The sequence below is a fragment of the Pagrus major genome, chromosome 1 (assembly GCF_040436345.1).
Source record: "Pagrus major chromosome 1, Pma_NU_1.0".
NCBI classification, from domain to species: domain Eukaryota; kingdom Metazoa; phylum Chordata; class Actinopteri; order Spariformes; family Sparidae; genus Pagrus; species Pagrus major.
Genome location: NC_133215.1, coordinates 33767555 through 33788066, shown reverse-complemented (window position 1 = coordinate 33788066; position 20512 = coordinate 33767555). Strand labels below are relative to the sequence as shown.

General features: G+C 38.2%; 1 protein-coding gene across 1 annotated transcript in view; it reads left to right on the top strand.

Annotated features, from left to right (window-relative positions):
* Positions 1-11281, top strand: part of sorcs3a (sortilin related VPS10 domain containing receptor 3a) — a 288150-nt gene extending 276869 nt beyond the window's left edge. Inside the window, exons 24-28 of the mRNA XM_073476289.1 lie at positions 3151-3282; positions 3421-3520; positions 8845-8950; positions 9797-9957; positions 11223-11281. Coding sequence (XP_073332390.1) covers positions 3151-3282; positions 3421-3520; positions 8845-8950; positions 9797-9957; positions 11223-11281 — 558 coding nt within the window. The remainder of the gene's footprint in view (positions 1-3150; positions 3283-3420; positions 3521-8844; positions 8951-9796; positions 9958-11222) is intronic.
* Positions 11282-20512: the final 9231 nt, after the last annotated feature.

Genomic DNA, 20512 nt, shown 5'->3' with positions numbered 1-20512 from the left:
ACCAGCCAGGCCCTGCCTCTCCTGCTTGTACATATTAACTGGTTAAGAGTAGAGGAAAACAAAAACAGGGATATTTGTTTGGTCTAACCTTTGGATTGTTTCCAATAAACTAGGTCTATGCTTAAAGGCAGTCTGGACATTAACATACAGTTATTGTGACCTTTGCATATATCCCTGTCCTTCGAGAACCATGTATCTCCAAAATGTATTCATAAGCTAAGAAAAACTTGTCTCTGGTTTTGTAACTGCACTCTACCCAAAGGCTTGTAAACGGCTTAGCTTACAAAGAATTTTTCTAACCCAAAAGGGAACACTTCACAAGCCTTTACAAAATTGGAAATACATAGCTTTGACAGTGAGGCACACCTATTGTAAATGCTGTTAAATTTGTTATTAATGCTGAGTGCACTTTATTGGTGAGTGTTCCAAAAAATGGGAAGCTGGTGGAAATTTAGTAATTACAATTGTCCTGTCATAAACCCAGAAGTTGGACAAGTGGAATAATTGACTTGGCACAGGCAAAAAGTCAGGGAAGTCAACAGGTCTCATCCACTGGGAACCATGGATAGAAGTACCAAATTTCATGGCAATCCATCCAGTAGTTGTTGAACTTCTTCTGTTCAGTCAGTAGCACCACCTACCATTAGAACCAAACACACAACTTTCTTGCTACTGGCTTACGAGGGACGAACTGACTTTCTGTTCTCCTACAAATTATACTTGTTACGCAGCTATTCTGCCTTAGTGATACCAATGCACAAAGTACCCTGCAGTTGGAATTTGGCTGTGCCTTCATAAATCTACTGGGTCCCATGGCAGGTCAACACCATCAGATGCTCAGCAGCTTGGCTCTACATTTTATTCACGTAGGTTAAACTGCCAGCACTGGCCAAACTTAAGTTGTTTTGATCTTCCAGAACTAGGTGGGGAAGTTTGGCTTCTTATTAGAGTTGTATAACATGACAATCATCTAGGAGGTATTCCTTCAGAATGTTCCCACTACTATAAAATACTGGCCTGTGAACTTGGAGTTAATTACTGCATTTTTGCACCAATGGATTCAAAGACTGAAATAAAGCAGATCTCCTCCAAACCTTAAAAACAACTTATACTGACATAATCTTTCTCTAACTACGATTTAATCTTTGAAACATTTAAAAAGAATGCCATATTTCAATTATTGTTATTATATTATTATTATTATTATTATTTGTATTTTTTGTTACATTTTCAAGTGTGTTTAAAATTCACCACCACACCAGAAAACATTCCCTTCTCAATAAAAAAAAAGAAAGAAAAGTAAAACTACACATAGTGACCCAAGAACAACATTAAGGCTTCAAAAGCTTTATGAAGAGAGTGAAAAAAAAATCTTCTACTTGAAGACGCTCACCAACATCTCAACTGCTGCTTCTGTAGCTTAAGTGCTGCATGTGTACAACTACTTAGCCTCCAGCAGGGACTCACAGGCAGGCAATTATATCTTAACTGAGAGTTTGAGTACATAATTAAGATCCCTCTTAAGATTAAAAAGTAACCTTTCATGGAACATTACATTGAATCCTGCTATTTTTATCACATACAGTATATATCTAGTGTTTGCATTTTAATGTAAAGCACATTGAGTTTATTTGACATGAAATGCACTTTATGAATACAGTTGTCTTGCTTTGCATTAACACGATACATAAATGTATCCTTGGCTGTTTGGTAATAAATGATTCAATTTGTAAGCTAGATAACGACTAACTACTCTTTTGTCGTGGCAGGAAGTGACTACAACAACCACACAAATTGAAGTGAAGCCCAAGAGCTAGTTCAGTAAACTCAAATACACCTGCATGTCATACTCATCTCACTGCAACATATTTACCTATAGCAGTGTATTTGGGTATACGTTCCTTAAGCAGGGAAGTCATTATCATCACATCCCACTCCCTTTTGTGCTGAGCTCTGGGCTTCCAACACATCCTCATACCTAAATGACTAAGTAGGTTGATTGCCAGTTGCTCCCAAAACCACATAGTTGTGGTCAAAAGTTTACATACACTTGTAAAGTACATATATATCGTGGCAGTCTTTAGTTCCAATGATTTCTACACCTCTCATTTTTCTGTGATGGAATGAGTGGAACACATACCACCCTGTCACAAAAAACATTAATCAAGGTTGGTTCAGTAATTAATTCATTACAGGTCTTCTGAAAATGTGACCAAATCTGCTGGGTCAAAAATATACATACAGTAACTCTTATATTTGGTTCAATGTCCCTTGGCCATTTTCACTTCAATTAGGTGCTTTTGATAGCCATCCACAATCTTGTGGTAGTCCTTTGGCTGGTACAGAATCGGTGAAGTACTACTGAACTAAATTTGTTGGCTTCCTTGCACGGACTTGTTTCTTCAGCACAGTCCACATGTTCTCAATGTGGTTCAAGTCTTTGACTTTTGACCACAACTTTATATCACCCGTCCAAATACAAGATGACCATTGCAGCGTACCATCAACAGGCATACTGGACCTTCTTTGTACCATCACAGTTTGGTTGGGTTTAGGCAACAAAACTACTTGGTTAGGTTTAAGAATACACCGTGGTTTGGGTTTAAATAACAATAAAACTTATGTCAGTTCAGTTACAAATGTACAAACGTTATTATATTAAAATAACTGACCGCTGCCTTTTGGTTTCACACTGGACACAAACAGCAACCTCCCAGGGGACAGTTGTGTGCATATTTAACCTAACAACCTTCTACTTATTTGAACATTTTTTGCTCTTCATACAACTTCACCTGACTTCCTCCTTTGCTGCATTAATAATTACTACAGCCCCTAGAGGTCACTGCCTAACATACAGTAATGTACAGTTGTAATAAGCTGCTTTTATAGTCGACCTATATGCTTGTTTGTCTGGTGCTTCTATGTGGGGAGTGACCAGGCTCAGACCTTGTCACTCCACAACAAAAGGACATACTCTTCTTTACTTTATATTTTTAAAAAATAATCCATTCCATGAGTGTTGGCTGATTGAACTGTTGTAATTATATGATTTCATAGACACATACCATAGTCACATGTTTTTTACTGATGAAACAAATAATCACTGTCACAGTGTGATAGCTAATAAAGATTATTTCTGCTTTGTCACAGGTGTCTGACTTCCCTGAGGAGCAGCTCTTGGTAGCAGTGTTCCCAGGAGTTCCAACAGCTGCTGAGCTCTTCCTGTTACCTCACAAGAACCAATCAGAGGGCAAGAAAAAGAGTGAGGAGGAGCTAGAGCAGGTGTGGGCGACTATTTTATAGGATTTCATATGTTGCTGTTGTTATTGAAAGCCTATCAACTAGATTTCTTGATACTTAGAAAATATTGAATGCAACTGCTCTTCAAGTGTTAAACACAATGTTGTATGTGGTCAACAGGTATCCAATATAATTGTCAGCGCGCTGAACCAAAATTTGGTGGAGTTTGAGCTCAAGCCTGGTGTAAGGGTGATCGTGTACAACACACAGTTAACACTAGGTAAGAAACATTTGCTCTCATTGCTTCCAGTATTGTCATTAAGTTATCAACCATAACATTAACTTGTAATTTAATAATACCCTAGCATTCTCTAATTTTCATTTTGAAGTGCCAAGAAAAAGAACTGCAATAACCATGTTTTGACAACAAGATGTTTTCTTTGGTCCACCACTTAAAATTCCTGTCAGTGTGCCTCCATCCCAGGCAAAAGAGCACAGGGGAGTATGGATGGGGTGTGATTTTAAGTGGCGCTCCTTGAGATGAGGGATCTTTTATGCCTACCATCAAAAGCCGAACATCTGTTCTATTTCTTTTATGGCCATCCAACCACAAAATTAGTGTTACACTGAGTATAATTATGTTGATTATTTAGTCCTTGAGAAAGAGCACTGTACAATTTAAGGGCAGAAGCAGATTTCAGAAAAGCTTGAAGAATCAACAACACTGGTTAGTTCTTAGCTGCTGGAAAAGGGAAGGCTGGTTGACATATGAGAAATTCTAAATACACCCCTGCCAAAAACCAAATTGCTATTATAAGTATCAAATCAATCCTGGATTCATGGAGGTACAGTGATTGTAAATAAAAAGGCTGGACTGGAAAAATCCAGTGTACTGATTGCTTGGCTGGTTTCATTAGGCACACGGCCTCAGGAGACACACAGCCATGAGTTGTCTGTAGCTCAAAGTGCCAGGTATTAACAGCCTGGCATGTGCTGCGCTGTGACGTTCTGTGGTGTGCTGCACTCTAATGACATCGGAGGTATACCCAGCTGGATCCCTCTTCATATTTCACCTCCCAAGAAAGGTCTAAAAAGCCTTCAAGCTGCTTGAGAAAGGTCAACAGCATACGCGTCGCCGACTCTGAGCTGAAGGGCTCGGGAGCAGCACGGTAACATTGGCAACTGCAATGTGATTTCCCTGCAATGACAGACATTAATGCATGCTTCAAAATAATGAGAGAGATTTAAGGTGGTCTTGTGAGCAAAACCATGTACAATTCATTAATCATAACAACTTGTTTGTTTGGGTTCTTGTTTGAAATGTAAGTGCATTTAACCATTTCGAATCCTCTTCTGTCACCTTCTTTTCCCAGATATAGAAACAGCAATTTCATGCTACCACTCATAATCAGCATTGAAATTAATTTACTGGCCAATAAACATGGTTTCAGAGGCAGAGTTGTTGATGTGAATGTGCAGTCAGGAAATGGTAGATTTCAATTTGTATGTTAAATGGAATTGCATTTATATAGCACTTTTCCAATCTACTGACTGCTCAAAGCGATTTTACAACACTTTTCACATTCACCGATTCACACACATATGGATACACTGTCAGTCAAACAGTCAGTTTCATTTATAAAGCCAAATCACAAATCACATTCCCCTCAAGAGAATTTATAATCTGTACAATGTGCGCCATACGTTGTCCTTAGACCATTAATTCAAGGAAGGAAAAACAAAAAAAAACATGTAGACTGCAACACATACGTACATGATATATGATTCATAAAAGGGCCCCAAGGTGGCAACGATACTGATAGCCAGGAGAGAGAGGTTCCTGGGCTGCCAATGGTTCAGCAGAGAGGAGCTGGAGTGAGAAGATAGGAGAAGAAAGAGAAACGTATTGAGAGTGAAGGAAAGAACAGTAGAGAGTGAGACGCACACAGTTTGCAGCTTGAGGGAACCAGAACAAACAACAGCTCTCTGTTTGGCGGCAGCTGTTTTCAGTGTACAAAGCTTTAAAACTTACTGTACACTGCCTGCTCAGCACCAAACAGAAGACAGACACAGTCAGAGACTAGCTTTGGACACAATGTAGCATTTAGCAGCTAAAGAGGCAGATATTTCCCAAAGTGTATGGTAGAGACCAAAAACAGAGCTCATAGACTAAGAATATGGGACTTAGAGATGGACACAAACATGACTCCAATCTGTTTACTATCAAGTTCACCACATCATCAGTTTAAAAGGTGATGACATGTCAGTGTTGTGTTTACAGCTTGTTTATGCTACTCTGTTGGTACACTGGTCAGGCAGGATTGGTTATTAGCAGTTGACTGATGACTGATGGTATTTATTAAATTATATTTATTGGTTCCTGGAATCAGGGACCAAATGGGAAAACAGTCTCAAAAAGGGATATTCACTTTAAAAATGTAAATAGTCATTAAAAATGTAACATTAAAGAAACAGTGAAGGAAATTAATCTGAGCACTGACCGTCACAACCAGTTGTTACTACAACACATATGGACAAATAATCACTCAGTAATCAATAATATTTTAATAAACAAACATCGATCATCAAACTACAGACATGTGACTCAAGTCCTTTGGTCCAAGTCTCAAGCAAGTCCCAAGTCATTTTTTCGTGTCTTATGTCGTCTCATTTCAGCCAGCTACAGCCTCTGAAAGACAATAGTGGCGGCGGGTCTCAGCACCAACCACCAGCCAGTTGTTAGAGAACAGATCGCATCCGGGTAAAATTAGCTAACATCTGCCTTCAGCCTCTCACAGAACACAGACACTTACCGATCCCACTGATGAACAAAGTTTGATGTTGTAGTCTGGCTGTCAGAAATCTTGATGCTTGATGCTGCTCATCAGCATGTCTTGCACTCAGCAGTTAGCTTTATTCCTTCACATTCCTTCACAACTTTTTAATCTGAAAATGATGACTCGGCACAGAAGTGGCTGACATGATCTGATCATACTGTGCGTGTGTGTAGTCTATAGTGCGGGGAAAAAACGTCAGATAGGGAGGAGCTTGATTGACAGGGTAGTCATCCAATCATGATGACAATGCCATTCCCAGTATGCGCTCGCTTACTAGGTAAGAGGCACTTGTAATGTGAACATTGACAACGTACATTACATTTTATATTCAATATTTAAACTGAAAACATAAAATTAATACAAACAAGTCATTCAAGTCCTCATGTCTCAAGTCAAGTCACAAGTTTTTAACTTCCAAGTCCAAGTCGAGTCTCAAGTAATTTATTTTCTGCCAAGTCAAGTTGCAAGTCATCAAAACAAGCCACAATGACTCAAGTCCACATCTCTGTCAAACTATAACTACAGCAACTAAAACTAAACACTGCAGTAACACTCAGCATCGGGCAAGCATTTGTCGTGTGTGTGTGTGTGTGTGTGTGTGTGTGTGTGTGTTTGAGTGAGATAGAGAGAGAGAGCAAGAGAGAGAGAGAGAGAGAGAGAGAGGGGGGAAAGATGGTGGACGTGGACATATACGTATGCCAGGTCTGGTCAATAGAGGTGACCAGGAGGCTCGAACAAGTTGTACCTTTAAATCTCAGTGTGGCATCAACAAAGTTGAACCCTGTTTTCCTGAGTTAGGTGTGTGTGCTACCTTGACACAGGTGTCTGAGTGAACAATGGCATGGAGGCAAAGTTAACTCCAAGCGATTTGTTCATCAGAGTGTGTGCTTGGATGTGTGTAGGCATGTGGGTTAGTAGAGAGGAGACATAGAGAGGGAGAAAAGTTAGACGAGCTATTGCTCTGAGCGCAGCAAGGAGGTAACGACCGTGGAGAGACACAACACTCGCTTTTCTATCACTCGGAGGATGTTGGACGAACTCAGGCATGATCACCTTCCTCCGCTCTTTGTTCCTTGATAGAAATGCGGAGTAACATGATTAAAAATAACCATGAACCAAAAACGAAGATATTTGTCCGTCATATGACAGCAATAAATGGATCAAAAGGACGCTGAAAAAACATCATAATGCCATCTTGTAAAAAGCCTGAATTCGTGTTTCATCAGGTCTGTCGGCCAGACGACAAGCAAACAACTTTTAAAATGCTTGTTCCCTGAATGGATTTCAATGAGAGTTCGATAAGAGCTATGCTGTGCTGTGCTGTGCTGAGACGTATTTCCAAAACTTACCAGGTAGCCTGACCTTCTTGCTCATTTCCCTCCATGGCAGCTCCTTATTTGTTGTGTCTTGGTAGATGTCTTATCGGACAGCTCTGGGTGTCCGCAAAATGGCCATGATAAGTGATTATTATCCTGTCCTCCATTGTTGTTCATGAATGTCCGGACATCAGCAATGTTAACGTCGCTTAAGCAATACAGCGTTATTGTTGCTGATCCAGCAAAGTTGAAGACTGTGGCGTAAGACAAAGAAGAAAAAATTAAAATGTTTCTGGTTGCTCCCTTTTAATAACTGCTGTACATGAGAAAGCCACAGCTTCCGTTTGCAACATGTTACAATGGAAAAGCAACAAAACATGATGTGCGGTTGCCGTTCTAAAATCTCTGACTCAAGGCCGCTCTGCCAAAGTGTGGTGCATTCAGGTGCGCCTCAGCCAGTGGGAGATGAGAGCTTTAGATCTCACAACCAGGTGGGATTTACTGGACCACTGAGGTTTGGGCGCACTTTTCTTTGTTTGAAGGCTTTGCTGGTGCATGGAGGTTGCATGTTAGGCATGTTTTAGTTTTACATGCAGGCCTCTCTATTTTTAGGACCATGTGGTGAGGTCCCAAATACTCCAAAGTGGCCAAATAAAAAATGTGTTATTGCAAGTTTTTGCTTAGAGAAACCTTTTAACTTGACCCCCTCTTACTGAAACATTCCCTATTGTATTACCTTTTGTGGTCGCATATGCAGCATTAGCAACATGGCTACCGCTAGCAGACTGGCTACTATCCAAAGCAAAAAACAACTGTAAGATTTCCCAATATGATCTAGGAATCTACACCTCAGTGCTATGAAAAGGCAGAGTAAAACATTTGGTTGTATTGATAAGTAGGCAGATTTTGTTATTTACTGATCTAGTAGAAAGAATGCTCTTTATGAACCATCTCATGTCCTGGTGATAAGGAGAAACAAATACTAACACGGGAACAGACTTTGACACAACACCAGCAGTCTCCATCAAGTGAATGCCCATCCATTCATTCTTGTTCACTCTCCCTCTTTTCACAGTTATTCGAATTGTTACGTTTTTATTCCAATGTTACCTGACGCTTCAATGCCTCTTGCCTGTTGTGGTTGCACATTTGCAGAAGTGTATCTTTGTGCCGTAATTTGAAAAATCCAGCCCAGTAGCAGACCGAATAGAATAGTGAGGTGCATAGGGAACCGATCTATATGCGGATGGTGTAATTTTTCTATAGTCATCACACTGTGCAATCAGTATTCCATCAGGGACAGTTTACATTAACTATCATCAGTGTGTCAATGTGATAAATTTACCCAAATGACAAGTCTAAGTAGGTTGATGTAAAAAACTAAGATGTATATAAGAACAGTAAAGCATATGTGACAGTAGCATCATCTTTGGTGTCCTCTCTCCACACAGCACCCTTGGTGGACTCCAACCCCAGACACAGCAGCTCAGCCATGCTAATGCTCTTATCAGTGGTGTTCCTGGGCCTGGCAGTGTTCCTCATCTACAAATTCAAGAGGTACACATCTTTGTGATACTTCCACCTGGTGCACATACAGCATGATCATATGGAACCCTAGTATATATCTATTACCATTATCCATTATCCATTATTGATGATACCAGATGAGTGCAGTCTGGACAAATCAATCACAGTCGTGTTTGGAAATTTCATTTGACAAGTCTCCCTAGAGGTTGTAAATCCGTCTAGCGTGTTACGGATGCATGAGGCCCATGCACCAATCAGTGATAAAATGCAGAGAAAATGACCATTAAATGGTTTAATATGCAGTTGCTGTGCCTCGGCTGTTATTTGCTGAATAAATTATTCATACTCAAAATGATTCTCTTGAAAAGTTGGAGGGAAATGGAAAAGCTGTCATTAATTATGGATATGAATTTTTTCCCATTAGTCTAAAGAGGATGCATTTTTCACAAAATCTCACAGTTGACAAAACAGAGCAATTAATAACCAAAATGAATAGTAATTGCAAATAAATTGGATAGTGACTAAATAAAGATGTATATTGTGTTATAAATGCAGATGGGAAAAGATAGCAGTGTTAGTGTAATTTGCCTATAAATTACTTACTGAGGTGTAATTATAGTCACAAGGACTTTGAAAGTTGGCATGCCCATAGGACTAGGAGACAGAACTAACAGAACTACTTTCTTTGAGGTGAGTAGAGATATGTGGGTAGAGATAAAGTGCGTCTTCTCAGAGCTACTTCTTTCAGAGTTATGAATAACTTATTAGCTTTCACTCTAATAGAAATAGGAACTTTTTACTAAAAGTCGTTGCCACAAGTTTTCTAACATCGTTTTGAGGATCACTTGTCAAACTCTTCTTTTTGCAAATCATTAGAAAAATACCTTGGATCAACATATACGCTGAGGTGAACCAGGAGAAAGAGCAGGAGATGATTGGCTCGGTGGGCCAGGGTGACAGCACACCTAAAATCACTCTGAGTGAGTTCTCTACATCCAAAGAACTCATGGAGAAGGAACTGGATGCCAGGGTCAAACGTAAGTGAAGAGTTTTCATAATAAGGTTAAATGATGTATGAATAAGTCTGAATGGTTACTTGTTGACTGAAAATTTTAGACATTTCCTCGAAAGGTATTTTGGTCTCCTGACCTAAGACAGGGTGTTTTTTTTGGGGGGAAGTAAAGTAAAATGGTAATAGATGGAATAAATATGTGCAGATTTACCTACCAGGCATACATTGGCTATTGAATTTGAATTATTTTTCAAACAGAGTATTGGCAACTTAATCTCCTTTTAGCATTTTTAATTTTTCAGAGATGAAAAAAGGAGTCATAAAATCCTACAGCAGCTTGATTTAATATCGGTTGTGGCTCATGCTGAGCATTAAAATATGATAAATGCTGACCATAGTGCCATACTGAACACATAAAATGCTGTGCACAAAAATAATTCCAAAGTATCAGGCCCAACAATGGCAAAACTTTGTTTTGTAGGTATTCTTAATGGTATTTTAGATTTAGTAACTTCCTGGAAAACAATACAAGTTATTGATGATTCATCCTGCACTCAGAGGCATATTATCATTCTGAGTCAAATAAACATTTTCTTAATTTTCATCACACTGCCACAGATGTATAAAAAGATGGATGCTACCAGAGGAGAGGCTTGGCCACATGGATTACTGCACAAAAGCACAACTTTATAATTTGGACAAATACGCGTCATTACAGCTACATTTAAAGATTTGGCTGAAGCTGGATCATATTTTATGGAGAAAGTAATTTCTGCAGTCCTCCGGCTGGCCTGCCTTAACTAGCAAATAGCTTAACTTGTTGTTAAAGTAATAACTACTAAATGCTGCTAACCAGCAGCCTTCCAATGGACACATCCGCATCGGGTACAGTACCGAGGTGATTTATGGTTAAGTGATTGCACCATAGTGCATTATCTGAATGACATTCATTAGACAGTACTATGGAGCCGTGTATTAATTGCTTCTCTCCTGTCTCTTGGTAACATACAACAAAGCAATAATAAATTTCAAAGCTGAAATTTAGTGTTTAAACTGTCATTCTGTATGCACCCATTTATTATATTCAGGATATCATAATAAAAAAGAGACATTTTAATAATGGGTCATTTTATAAATCCCATGCTATTTAACAGCCTCAGAGTAATTAGCATGAGGTTTCAGTGTCAAAGAAGTTATTTGCTTCACAGGCATTAAAGCACTGATGCCGAACTAACTATCTTTGTTCTTGGCTTGTTTCTTTCTTCTTTTCTTTCATTTATTTCTGCTCAGGGGGAGTCGGAAATGCCTGCGAGAGCACAAGGGAGATTCCAAACTGTACTAGTGTGTAAAGCCGGAGAGCAGCAGTTCATGTACAGAGCGAAGTGTTACAATGTCGGGGTTCTCTGTTTCTGTTTTGTAATTCTCAACACAACTGATGTTAATAGTTTTCTAAGGGACCTCATTTATACAGCACGGTTGCACGGATGCCTCGTTCAGCAACATCCATGCAGCAAATGTCAATCTACTCAATGAGATCATTGTAATTACTGGCAAAACTTATCAGTTTTGTGGATGTATAAGCTACATAACGACATTCATTTGCAGAGTGAAATATTGTTCGTCAAAACCTATGAAGAGTTCTGTAAATTTCCTAAGAAATTTGCTTTGAAAATCATTTCCGCCTATATATAGACTATAATGTCTGAGTCTTCAGTCAAACAGGGAATATTATTGAAATGTACAATATTATCATCTGTTCTGTTAAATGTATATATCATTAATTTCTACATGCTCGTAGTCTGAGTACCATGGCAACGACAGAAGATCTGACAATGGTCTGTTTTTGAAAGTGTGTTAAAAAGTCAAACATTACTTAAAGAAATCAACTTTGTTTTGCTTAGGTCCTTGACTTGTGCATGTTCTTATTGAGGACACAATTTCTGTGTTGTAGATAAGCAAGTGTTGTAAATAGTTTTTTTCTAATCATTCATCAAAAAAAAGCCCAATCAATTTCGCTCAGACTTCTGTTTTGGTCTCATTTTCTTCAGTTACTGTTGGGCGATATGTATCTAGTAGAAAGGGGTTATCTTCTTCATGCAGGTAGAGCTGTGTTGGTATATTACAGGTTTAACTTCCCTCTATTTCCCTGGAAATGATATAAAAAAGATCAACGTGAACATGATCATGTTCAATATATTTATATTTTCATTAGACATATACAATAGATATTCAAACAATTTTACATATACGACAGACTTTAAACATTTTTTGCCATTGGCATCATTGGATTATATTCCTCCTCTGAAAGTTCTGATTTAGCCTCACAATATAAGCTGAATCAGTTATAATGAATATTTTGATGTGGCAACCAGTGATCAAATTCAGAATATTCACTTGTTTGGAGAAACATGATGACATTCAATTCAAAATATGAAATGTGAAATTATAGGGCATGTATGCATCTTCTTAAATACCAGTAGGTGTACGGTTGGGTTCTGATAGCCCAGGGGTCTCAAACTCAAATTATCTTGGGACCACTGTTGGTATCGTCATCTCATAGGAGGGCCACTACACCGTTTAAGTTCTACAAGAAAGCGCAATATTTCTGAAAATGTAGTTTTGTATTTCATTTTTAACATGATAATACAAAAATGCAAACAGCAGTTTGTATATGTTTTTCTTTGATTAGTTTTTAACAGTTACTTTTTTCCCTACTCTTAAATAACTTATTGAAACCTTGAACTGAACCAACAAATGAAATACAATTGTACTTTATTTCTTGCCAGACACCTGGCAGCACTCATATTTTCTTCATATTCAACCAAAAACACGTATACATAAGTATACATCTGTATCTGCACATCAGTTTTTGACAAAACTTGTGCAAATCTTTTTTCCTAATAAATAACTTACTTACACCTTGAACTAGGCTTGCTGTGATAGTCTGTGTTCCTGGTATTAGACTGTGGTCGGGCTTATGGCAATTACATTACTCGCCCACTGCCACGTTTTGCATTTTAAAAACTCAATGGTCAGACAACGGATACCACGATTACAAACTGCCAGAGGTGCAGAGGTGTCCTCTCCATGCAGCAGTGGGGCCAGCAGCAGAATCGCAGCACAGAGTAACTAGAGTCACATTTAACTTTTAGCTTTTGGAGAGAGTTAGGAGAACTCACTGACAAGATGATGGCAGAGGATTCGTTGACAAAGCAAGAAGCAAAAGCTTCTGTTTGGCAACATGTCGGAGTTCGACGCATTTTTGCTGAACAACAGCTGAGCATACTGAACACATTGCATTTCCCGTGACGAGTCTACCTCAAAATAAAAGTTGACTCGCGTTTTTAGAATATAATATTTTTCTTTTTCACTTCATACTTATATATTAAATTTGTTTGAAACAACTAAAAAAACAATTAAATAAAAAATTATTTTGTGGGCCAGAAGTGGCTCGGGGGCCAGCAGTTTGAGACCCCTGTGATAGCTAGTCTCTCATAGTCTCATTTTGGATCCAGTTCCTGTTTGGCAAAACAACAAAAGTAAGGTTAAGCTCTGTTGGTCAATTGCCAATGGCTACCAAAACTACATTTATGACCCATGACATTATCATGCCATTACGATATATATAACCGTTGGAGAATACCAGTGACAGTCAAACCAGACCAGATCTTTGCTGTCATGTTGTTAATTATTTGAAACAGTGGCAATGTTATTAGGTTTAGGCACAAAAACTACTTGGTTAGGCTTTGGAAAACATGTAATGTAGGATTACATACATAAAGTACATTATAAAGTACATTGCTTAAGTTAAAAGAACTTACCAATGACTTTTGCTTTTGCACGGGACATGAACAGCAGTCTCCTGAGTGAAGTCTTGTGCTTGTTTGTCCTGACTACCAGCTCCACCCTCCTCCTTGTGCAGACTTTGACACTCTTGTACTACCTCTCATGATCTACATCTTTACTCCCCTTATAATTGCTTTTGCCACTAGAGGTCGCCGCCTAATAATAAATAAGTTGTAAATCTTTAGTGACCCCTTTACTTTTTGTCTAGCACCATCATCAGGTCAAATTTTTTGTTCATCTAATACTTTGGTTTCCAACTTGATCCCTGTAAAACCAGCAATGTGTCATTGCCTTTGTGTTAAGGATAAAAAATGTCAGGACAAATATTATCATGCTTACACACTAAGCTAAGATGGTGAATATGGTAAACAGTAACCCTGCTAAGCATCATCATGATAGCATTATCATTGTGAGTATGTTAGCATTCCAACCGTACAGAAGAACTATGATGGCTGTAGCTGGCTCTGTTGCTTTCTCCAGTGCCAATGACAAACATCACTGGCTGCAGAAATATGTTTGCTGTACTTAATGTTAATTCCATAACTTATTTAATGGAAGGTCAAAATTAAACTTTTAGCTATTAAACTCTCTGAAAACACATTGGCTGTGACCTAAATGCTAACACTAGCAGACTAACATGCTCACAATGAGAACATAAACATCCTGTTAACTGTGTTTACCTTATTTTAGCATGTTAACATACCAAAATATACAGAAAATATATTTGCAGTATGTTAACATACAAAAATGTGCTAATTAGCTCTCATTCGCCCAAATTAATTGGCACAAAGTACAGCTGAGGCTAAGGGGAATATATTTATTTATGCATTAATTAATTAGGCAATTGGTCATAAGTCTTAGGCAAATGAAAAGATGAAAAGTTAAATGATTTTATCCCGAGAGGAACATGTGTTAGAGAAAAGAAACGTCTGTCTGTCTAACACATCCTCATACCTAAATAGACTCAATAGGTCAACTGCCAGTGACTCCCAAAACTAACTAAATCACTGTTCCCAGTAGAACATGACCGTTGCAGTATACCAACAACAGTTGAACTGGGCCTTCATCGTACTGTCACAGATTTAGGCTAGAAAACGCTGGAAAACATTGTGGTTTGGGTTAAAATAACTTTCTTCAGTTACAAACACATGTACTATACATTAAGTAATAGGGGTGTACAAATTAACCGTTACGAATCGGAAATCAGTTTTAAAGTTAAAGATGCCACTACACCGATACGCGGACCTCTGGATCGATCTAAATGTACCATCAACCAGTCGGTAGCCTGATTTTAAAGTTAAGAATCGACTGAGTGAAGCTGCTATGCTGCTACTTCCTCATAGCCCTAGACGGTGCCACCTAACAAGAAATGTGACATTGGTTGTATCAAGCTGCTTTCACTGTTGACCTATATGATCATTATTCTTATAATTATGAATTGGGCCCTCCAGTATTTGGATTGAGTAGTTTCTGTTTCTGCCAGCACAGCTAACATAATGTAGTTACAGATCTAAAGTGAATATTTGAGTTTTAGTTACGTATGAATGTAGTTGCACACATTTACACCTAATGATATCAAAACCTAACTCTAAGTAGTCCTATAGAAAATAGGTATTTTAAAGGATATAACATTGCTTATTTTATATTGAATATAGAATATCAAAGAGCTCTTATGATCAAATTTCTCCTAATTATTTTGTTCATAAATGGACAGTACATTAAGTTAGAATGAACCCCTTTGGTGCAGTGTTTCTTACTTGGTCTTTTGCTCAGGGTTTTGGGGTGTCTGCTCCATGCAGTTATAGAAGTGTTTTATATTTGTTGGTTGTCACAGGATTATTTGCCCACTCCGTTCCTTGTACCACTGTCTCTATACAGCTAAAATATGCTCTCTTTCTTGTCATTTGATAAAAGCAGATTATTCTCTCAAAATATGAAGACTGGAACAATTTGTGTACAGCAGCGCCATTGAGCTGGGTTAATGGAATTAATTCACTCCTCCTGGTACATCAGCGCTCTTTCACAACCCAACGCTGTTTTGTCCAGTCCTATAAAAATGGAGTATCCTCGGGTTGGCTACTGTCAGCCTCCTGGTATCCAGCGTGACGCTAATCAGAGAGAACTGGAAAGCCAAGCAGAAGATGTGCCATGCAGAGCTTACCCATAATGCTCAGCTCAAGTAAACAGCACTTGCAGGAGTAGCAAGAGGGGCCAGGGAGCACTGCACAAAGACATAGGGTGTCACATCACATATGCATTACCTCAAACAGAACGTTCTCATCTTAAACCAAACAGCCAAGCCTTGTTACTAGAGACAAAACACACAGGGAACAAAGATTGTTTTATAGCTTTGTTGTGTTCTACACATGTCATGAGCAAAGGGTTGTTTGCTTGGCTTGATATAGTTTGGGTGGGGGCTTTGATGGTGTCACTCTGATTTGTATTAGCAAAACAGGATTAGGAGAAACAGAAAGAAATAACGAAGAAGTTTGTGCTGAGCACAACTCAGATCATACTTTTGTTATATATTTTTTCCCCTTTTTTTCCTCTTGGACGCTGTGAAATAGTAAAGAATCTATAATGACCACACTGATGCGTAACCAGGCTATAATGCTCTGTAGCAGCTGTTGCCAAGTAAAAATTACACATTCCATTAAAGTCTATAAAGAAAGTAAAGAATAGTTACTAAAAATGTTCTGCTTTATATCTGCACAGACAGAATGGAACTTCGCCAGTAGAAGAACTCATACATTTGGTATTTTCCTTATGTTTATGTCCTTATTGATCATTCAGTCACCACTTTGATCACTGGAAATTGCTGTCTCATTTGATATTTTAAATGCCACATTATAATGTAAGACCAGATCCCCAGGGTGAATGCATACTTGAAAAATGAAAAAGATTCTTGCTTTCATGATATTTCAGAAGGCAAAAGAGTTGTAATGTTTTTCAGTGCACACAAATCTACAATGCATGCATCATCAGTAATGTCCTGTTTCATCTTTATTTCGATATTTCTACGGTAAAGAAACTGTCATTTTGAAATTGTTTCAAATAAATGTATTTTTGTACATCAGCACATTTGTTCTCTGTGTGATGATATTCCTGTGAACTGAAGGGTGAAAAGAAGATGACGTTCTCTGCAAATTGCATTGCTCGTCTGATGACTCAATGTACCAATCTACTGTATTTAAGAATGCAAAGCGGTTGGAAAACTACCAACACTGTTCCTGTCTTCCAGCACCTCCTCTTAGACTGTTTGGTGCAACCAAAACACAGTGCCATTGTGTCAGCTCTCACTTATTGAACAGTATCATATAGTGTAGACCTACAATAGTTTAACAAAAAAGGTCATAGTTAAAGTGTCAATATCCCTTTTTTATTATTATCAAGACTGTGGGCAAGTGCTAATGTCTTATCCTATGAATACTTCTGAATGAGGAGCTTGTGCATATACTGTATGTACATATAGGCACTTGTTTGCTGAAAAAAATCACAAAAAAAACTGTCCACGCTCTCTCTCCAAATGGAGACATTTTGCTGATGACATGTATGGAATTTAAACGTGTGCATTACTCGCAGCCAGAAACCTTAAATTTCACATGAGGTAATGAAGACAGTGTATGGTTGGGCTTTGACAATACATGTTAGCATACATGCTATAAAGCCCAGCACATATGCTAACACAAACCACCAGTGAATTGTTGCTGTTGCTGCTGTCACTGTAGCCTGATAATCAGACTAAACTAGTTTTTGCCTTTGTGACTCAGGAGTGACTGACCCGACAGATGGTGTCAACTGGTGATGACATGCAAATGTAACATTAGTCATTTCTGTAAGCTGACCTTCAACAACCTGTTGCTACCATGTTAGCCAGTGCTAAATTTGTAAATCAAAAGGTCCCGGAATACAGACAGAGTGCTGGGTGCGGGAGGGAACACATCAAAAATCCACAGTGCCTGCAGCACATTGGACAATGCCTGGGGGCTAACAGTTTACAAAACTAAAACTGTTGTTACAAACTGAGAATTATTTATTTAAATTTATTAATCAGACCATTCACAACAATCACTCAAAATCATCAAGGTGAGGTGTGTAGTAACAGCTGATTAACGTTACTGTTTGCACACGCTCTCCTCTTTTTCTCTGTCACTTCTTGACTGTCCCTTCACCCCCGTCGACTCGTCTCCCCAATTTGTGGACTGCTACAATGGTGGGAAATGCAATTACGGCCAAAAGATCTACAAACAACTCCAACAACAGCAGGCTAAGAAACCAAACTAAGTGATATGTTCTTTCTGTCTGTCCGTCTGATCGATCGCCTCAGATCCATTTCAGTACTGTGGACAGTACACTTGCATCTATGCACACACATCTTAAACACAAACGCCCACTTACTCGTGAGGTTTACAGTGATAATATGCCAAAGTGTTTTGACACTTAATGCATAAATCACATGCCATCTGAGCTTGCGTTTCATGCACAAAACTCAGAGCTTTAATTAAGCTTCTGGCATCACTGCGTGACATGACCACTCCCTCTCTTTTTAAAGTCAGATTTAAAATGCCTGCAAAACAGACAAACAAGTTATTTTTGAGAAACTTCAGTGGGAAGTAAAAGGACAGGATAGATAACATTAAACATTATACAACATTTATCTTATAGTGACAAAGGAGGTAGCCCTGTGATGAACTGGCGACGTGTCGGCTGGGATTGGCTTTAACATCCTGTTACAGCAGGATCTGGCATCAATTAAGCCCTGATGTTAGCATCCATGCCTGTTGCCATTTTAGTGGCTGTTTTTCTTTTGCTGATTGTCATGAATGTACACTATATACTGTATATTTCAAGCTCTTTAAAGATTACCACCCATTATTTGATCACACCCACAAAGCTCTGATTGGTTGATTGGGTTTTGCCATTGGGAAAAAAATTAGCCATCAACGAGCACAACACTTATTCCAGGCTGGTTTTCTTAGTTGTCTGTGCACAATTATCCTAAGCAATGAGCGATTACTACCATCAGTTTAGGTGTGTTCACTTTCTGTTTCATCCTCAACAGTGTGTGATAATCCTGCTTAATTGTTAACTTGTTTCCAACCAGTCTAATTATGTGACTGCTGTTTTTTGCCATGCTGTTGTGTTCCCATTGCTAAGCAATTACTGAACTTTGATGGGTAAGTGTTAGAAACAATTGAAACAATGTCCAAAACTAAAAAGATAAATAAATAAATACAATTAATGGATATGACAGAAAAGTAAAACAGTATAACACAATACAATACAATACAACACCCAAGGACTTCGCCATCTTTGATACATCGGCATTAAATTGAGCTCTCAAAGCACTAAGACATGGTGAGAGAGAAAAAAACAGTAGGAGAGAGATTATGGGTTTAAATGTGTACACAACAGTCCCTAAACCATTTCTGTGTGAGCATCGTGCAGCCCTGCAAGTTGTATGACAACTTCTGTACCATTGGTATTACACCTTTTGCTGAGTCGAGGAAGAAAACGACAAGCAAGTGTCCTTTTATAAAGTCACTTAATTTTGATGGCAGTCTTTAGTGTCAGTTGACAGACTGGACCGTGTTATCTTGACAGCTAGGAAGCCGTTGTTTCACTCCTCAATACACATGGTTTGTATATACTAAACCTTTTTCTCATCAGGACTCTGAAGACAATTATGTGGTTGACAGGTTTATTTACAAGAAAGGGTGAAACTATGAGAAAACAACAACGTCATAAACAAATGTGTTTAATTAATTCTTACAAATAGGCAAATAAAAAGTGCAACATCAATTTCTCTAACTTTGATAATTTTATATACATGTTTGTGTATCTGCAAAAAGGCAATATACATGTGTTTTAAGCAGGTGCTTTTAAATGGAAACTTGGCAGCTTGAAAGATGTAAGTCAACATGGCCCTTTAAAATATCAAGTCACAAATATAGCACCTTGAATGAAACAATGAACCATAAATATGTGAAAATTACATTTCATACCAACAATGCAATTAAAGGCATAGGATGTATGCAGGTTGATGATGTTGCTGATTTACACAATTGCTGTATGAAGCCTACTTTCATGACACATGCACTGGTTAAGGCTTAGACAGGAAATCAAAGGTTATTTGTCATTTACTTTAAGGAGAGTAGGTATCGATTTTTTAATAGTTATTCTATTTTTAATTTTTAAATTCACTGGTGTGACTGCATATGATACAGTGTTCCCAAAGCATATAAACACCAACTATACAATGATAGTAAACTTCAATAATGCAAAAGGTCATGGAGAACAAGAGGAGCAATGTAAGGTAAGTAAGAATAATATCAGATAAAAGCCTGTAAAAAATATTTTAAAAATATCATGTGGGACATAGGGTTCAAAGAGTTTGAACTGCCTTGCAGCCGGAATAAAGTGCCTCTTCCTCAGTAGGACTGGAAGTCTGTCCAAGTCAGTTATATGGAGGAACTCTGGGAATATAAATATTTTGTTTGTATAGTTTGTTAAACATCTTCTTTTAAGTTTTCTTTTTTTGTGAAACAAAATTTAAAGTTAACTGAACTTGAGAAAACATGTTCAACAAACTAGATATTGAGTTGAATCTACAACTGTTGACAATGACAACCATTACAAATAAGTTTGATATCTTTTTACATTTGATGATTTCTTTGAGGACTCAGTTCATTTCACACAAACTGTAGCAGCAGTAGCTCCTTTTGAAGTTGACT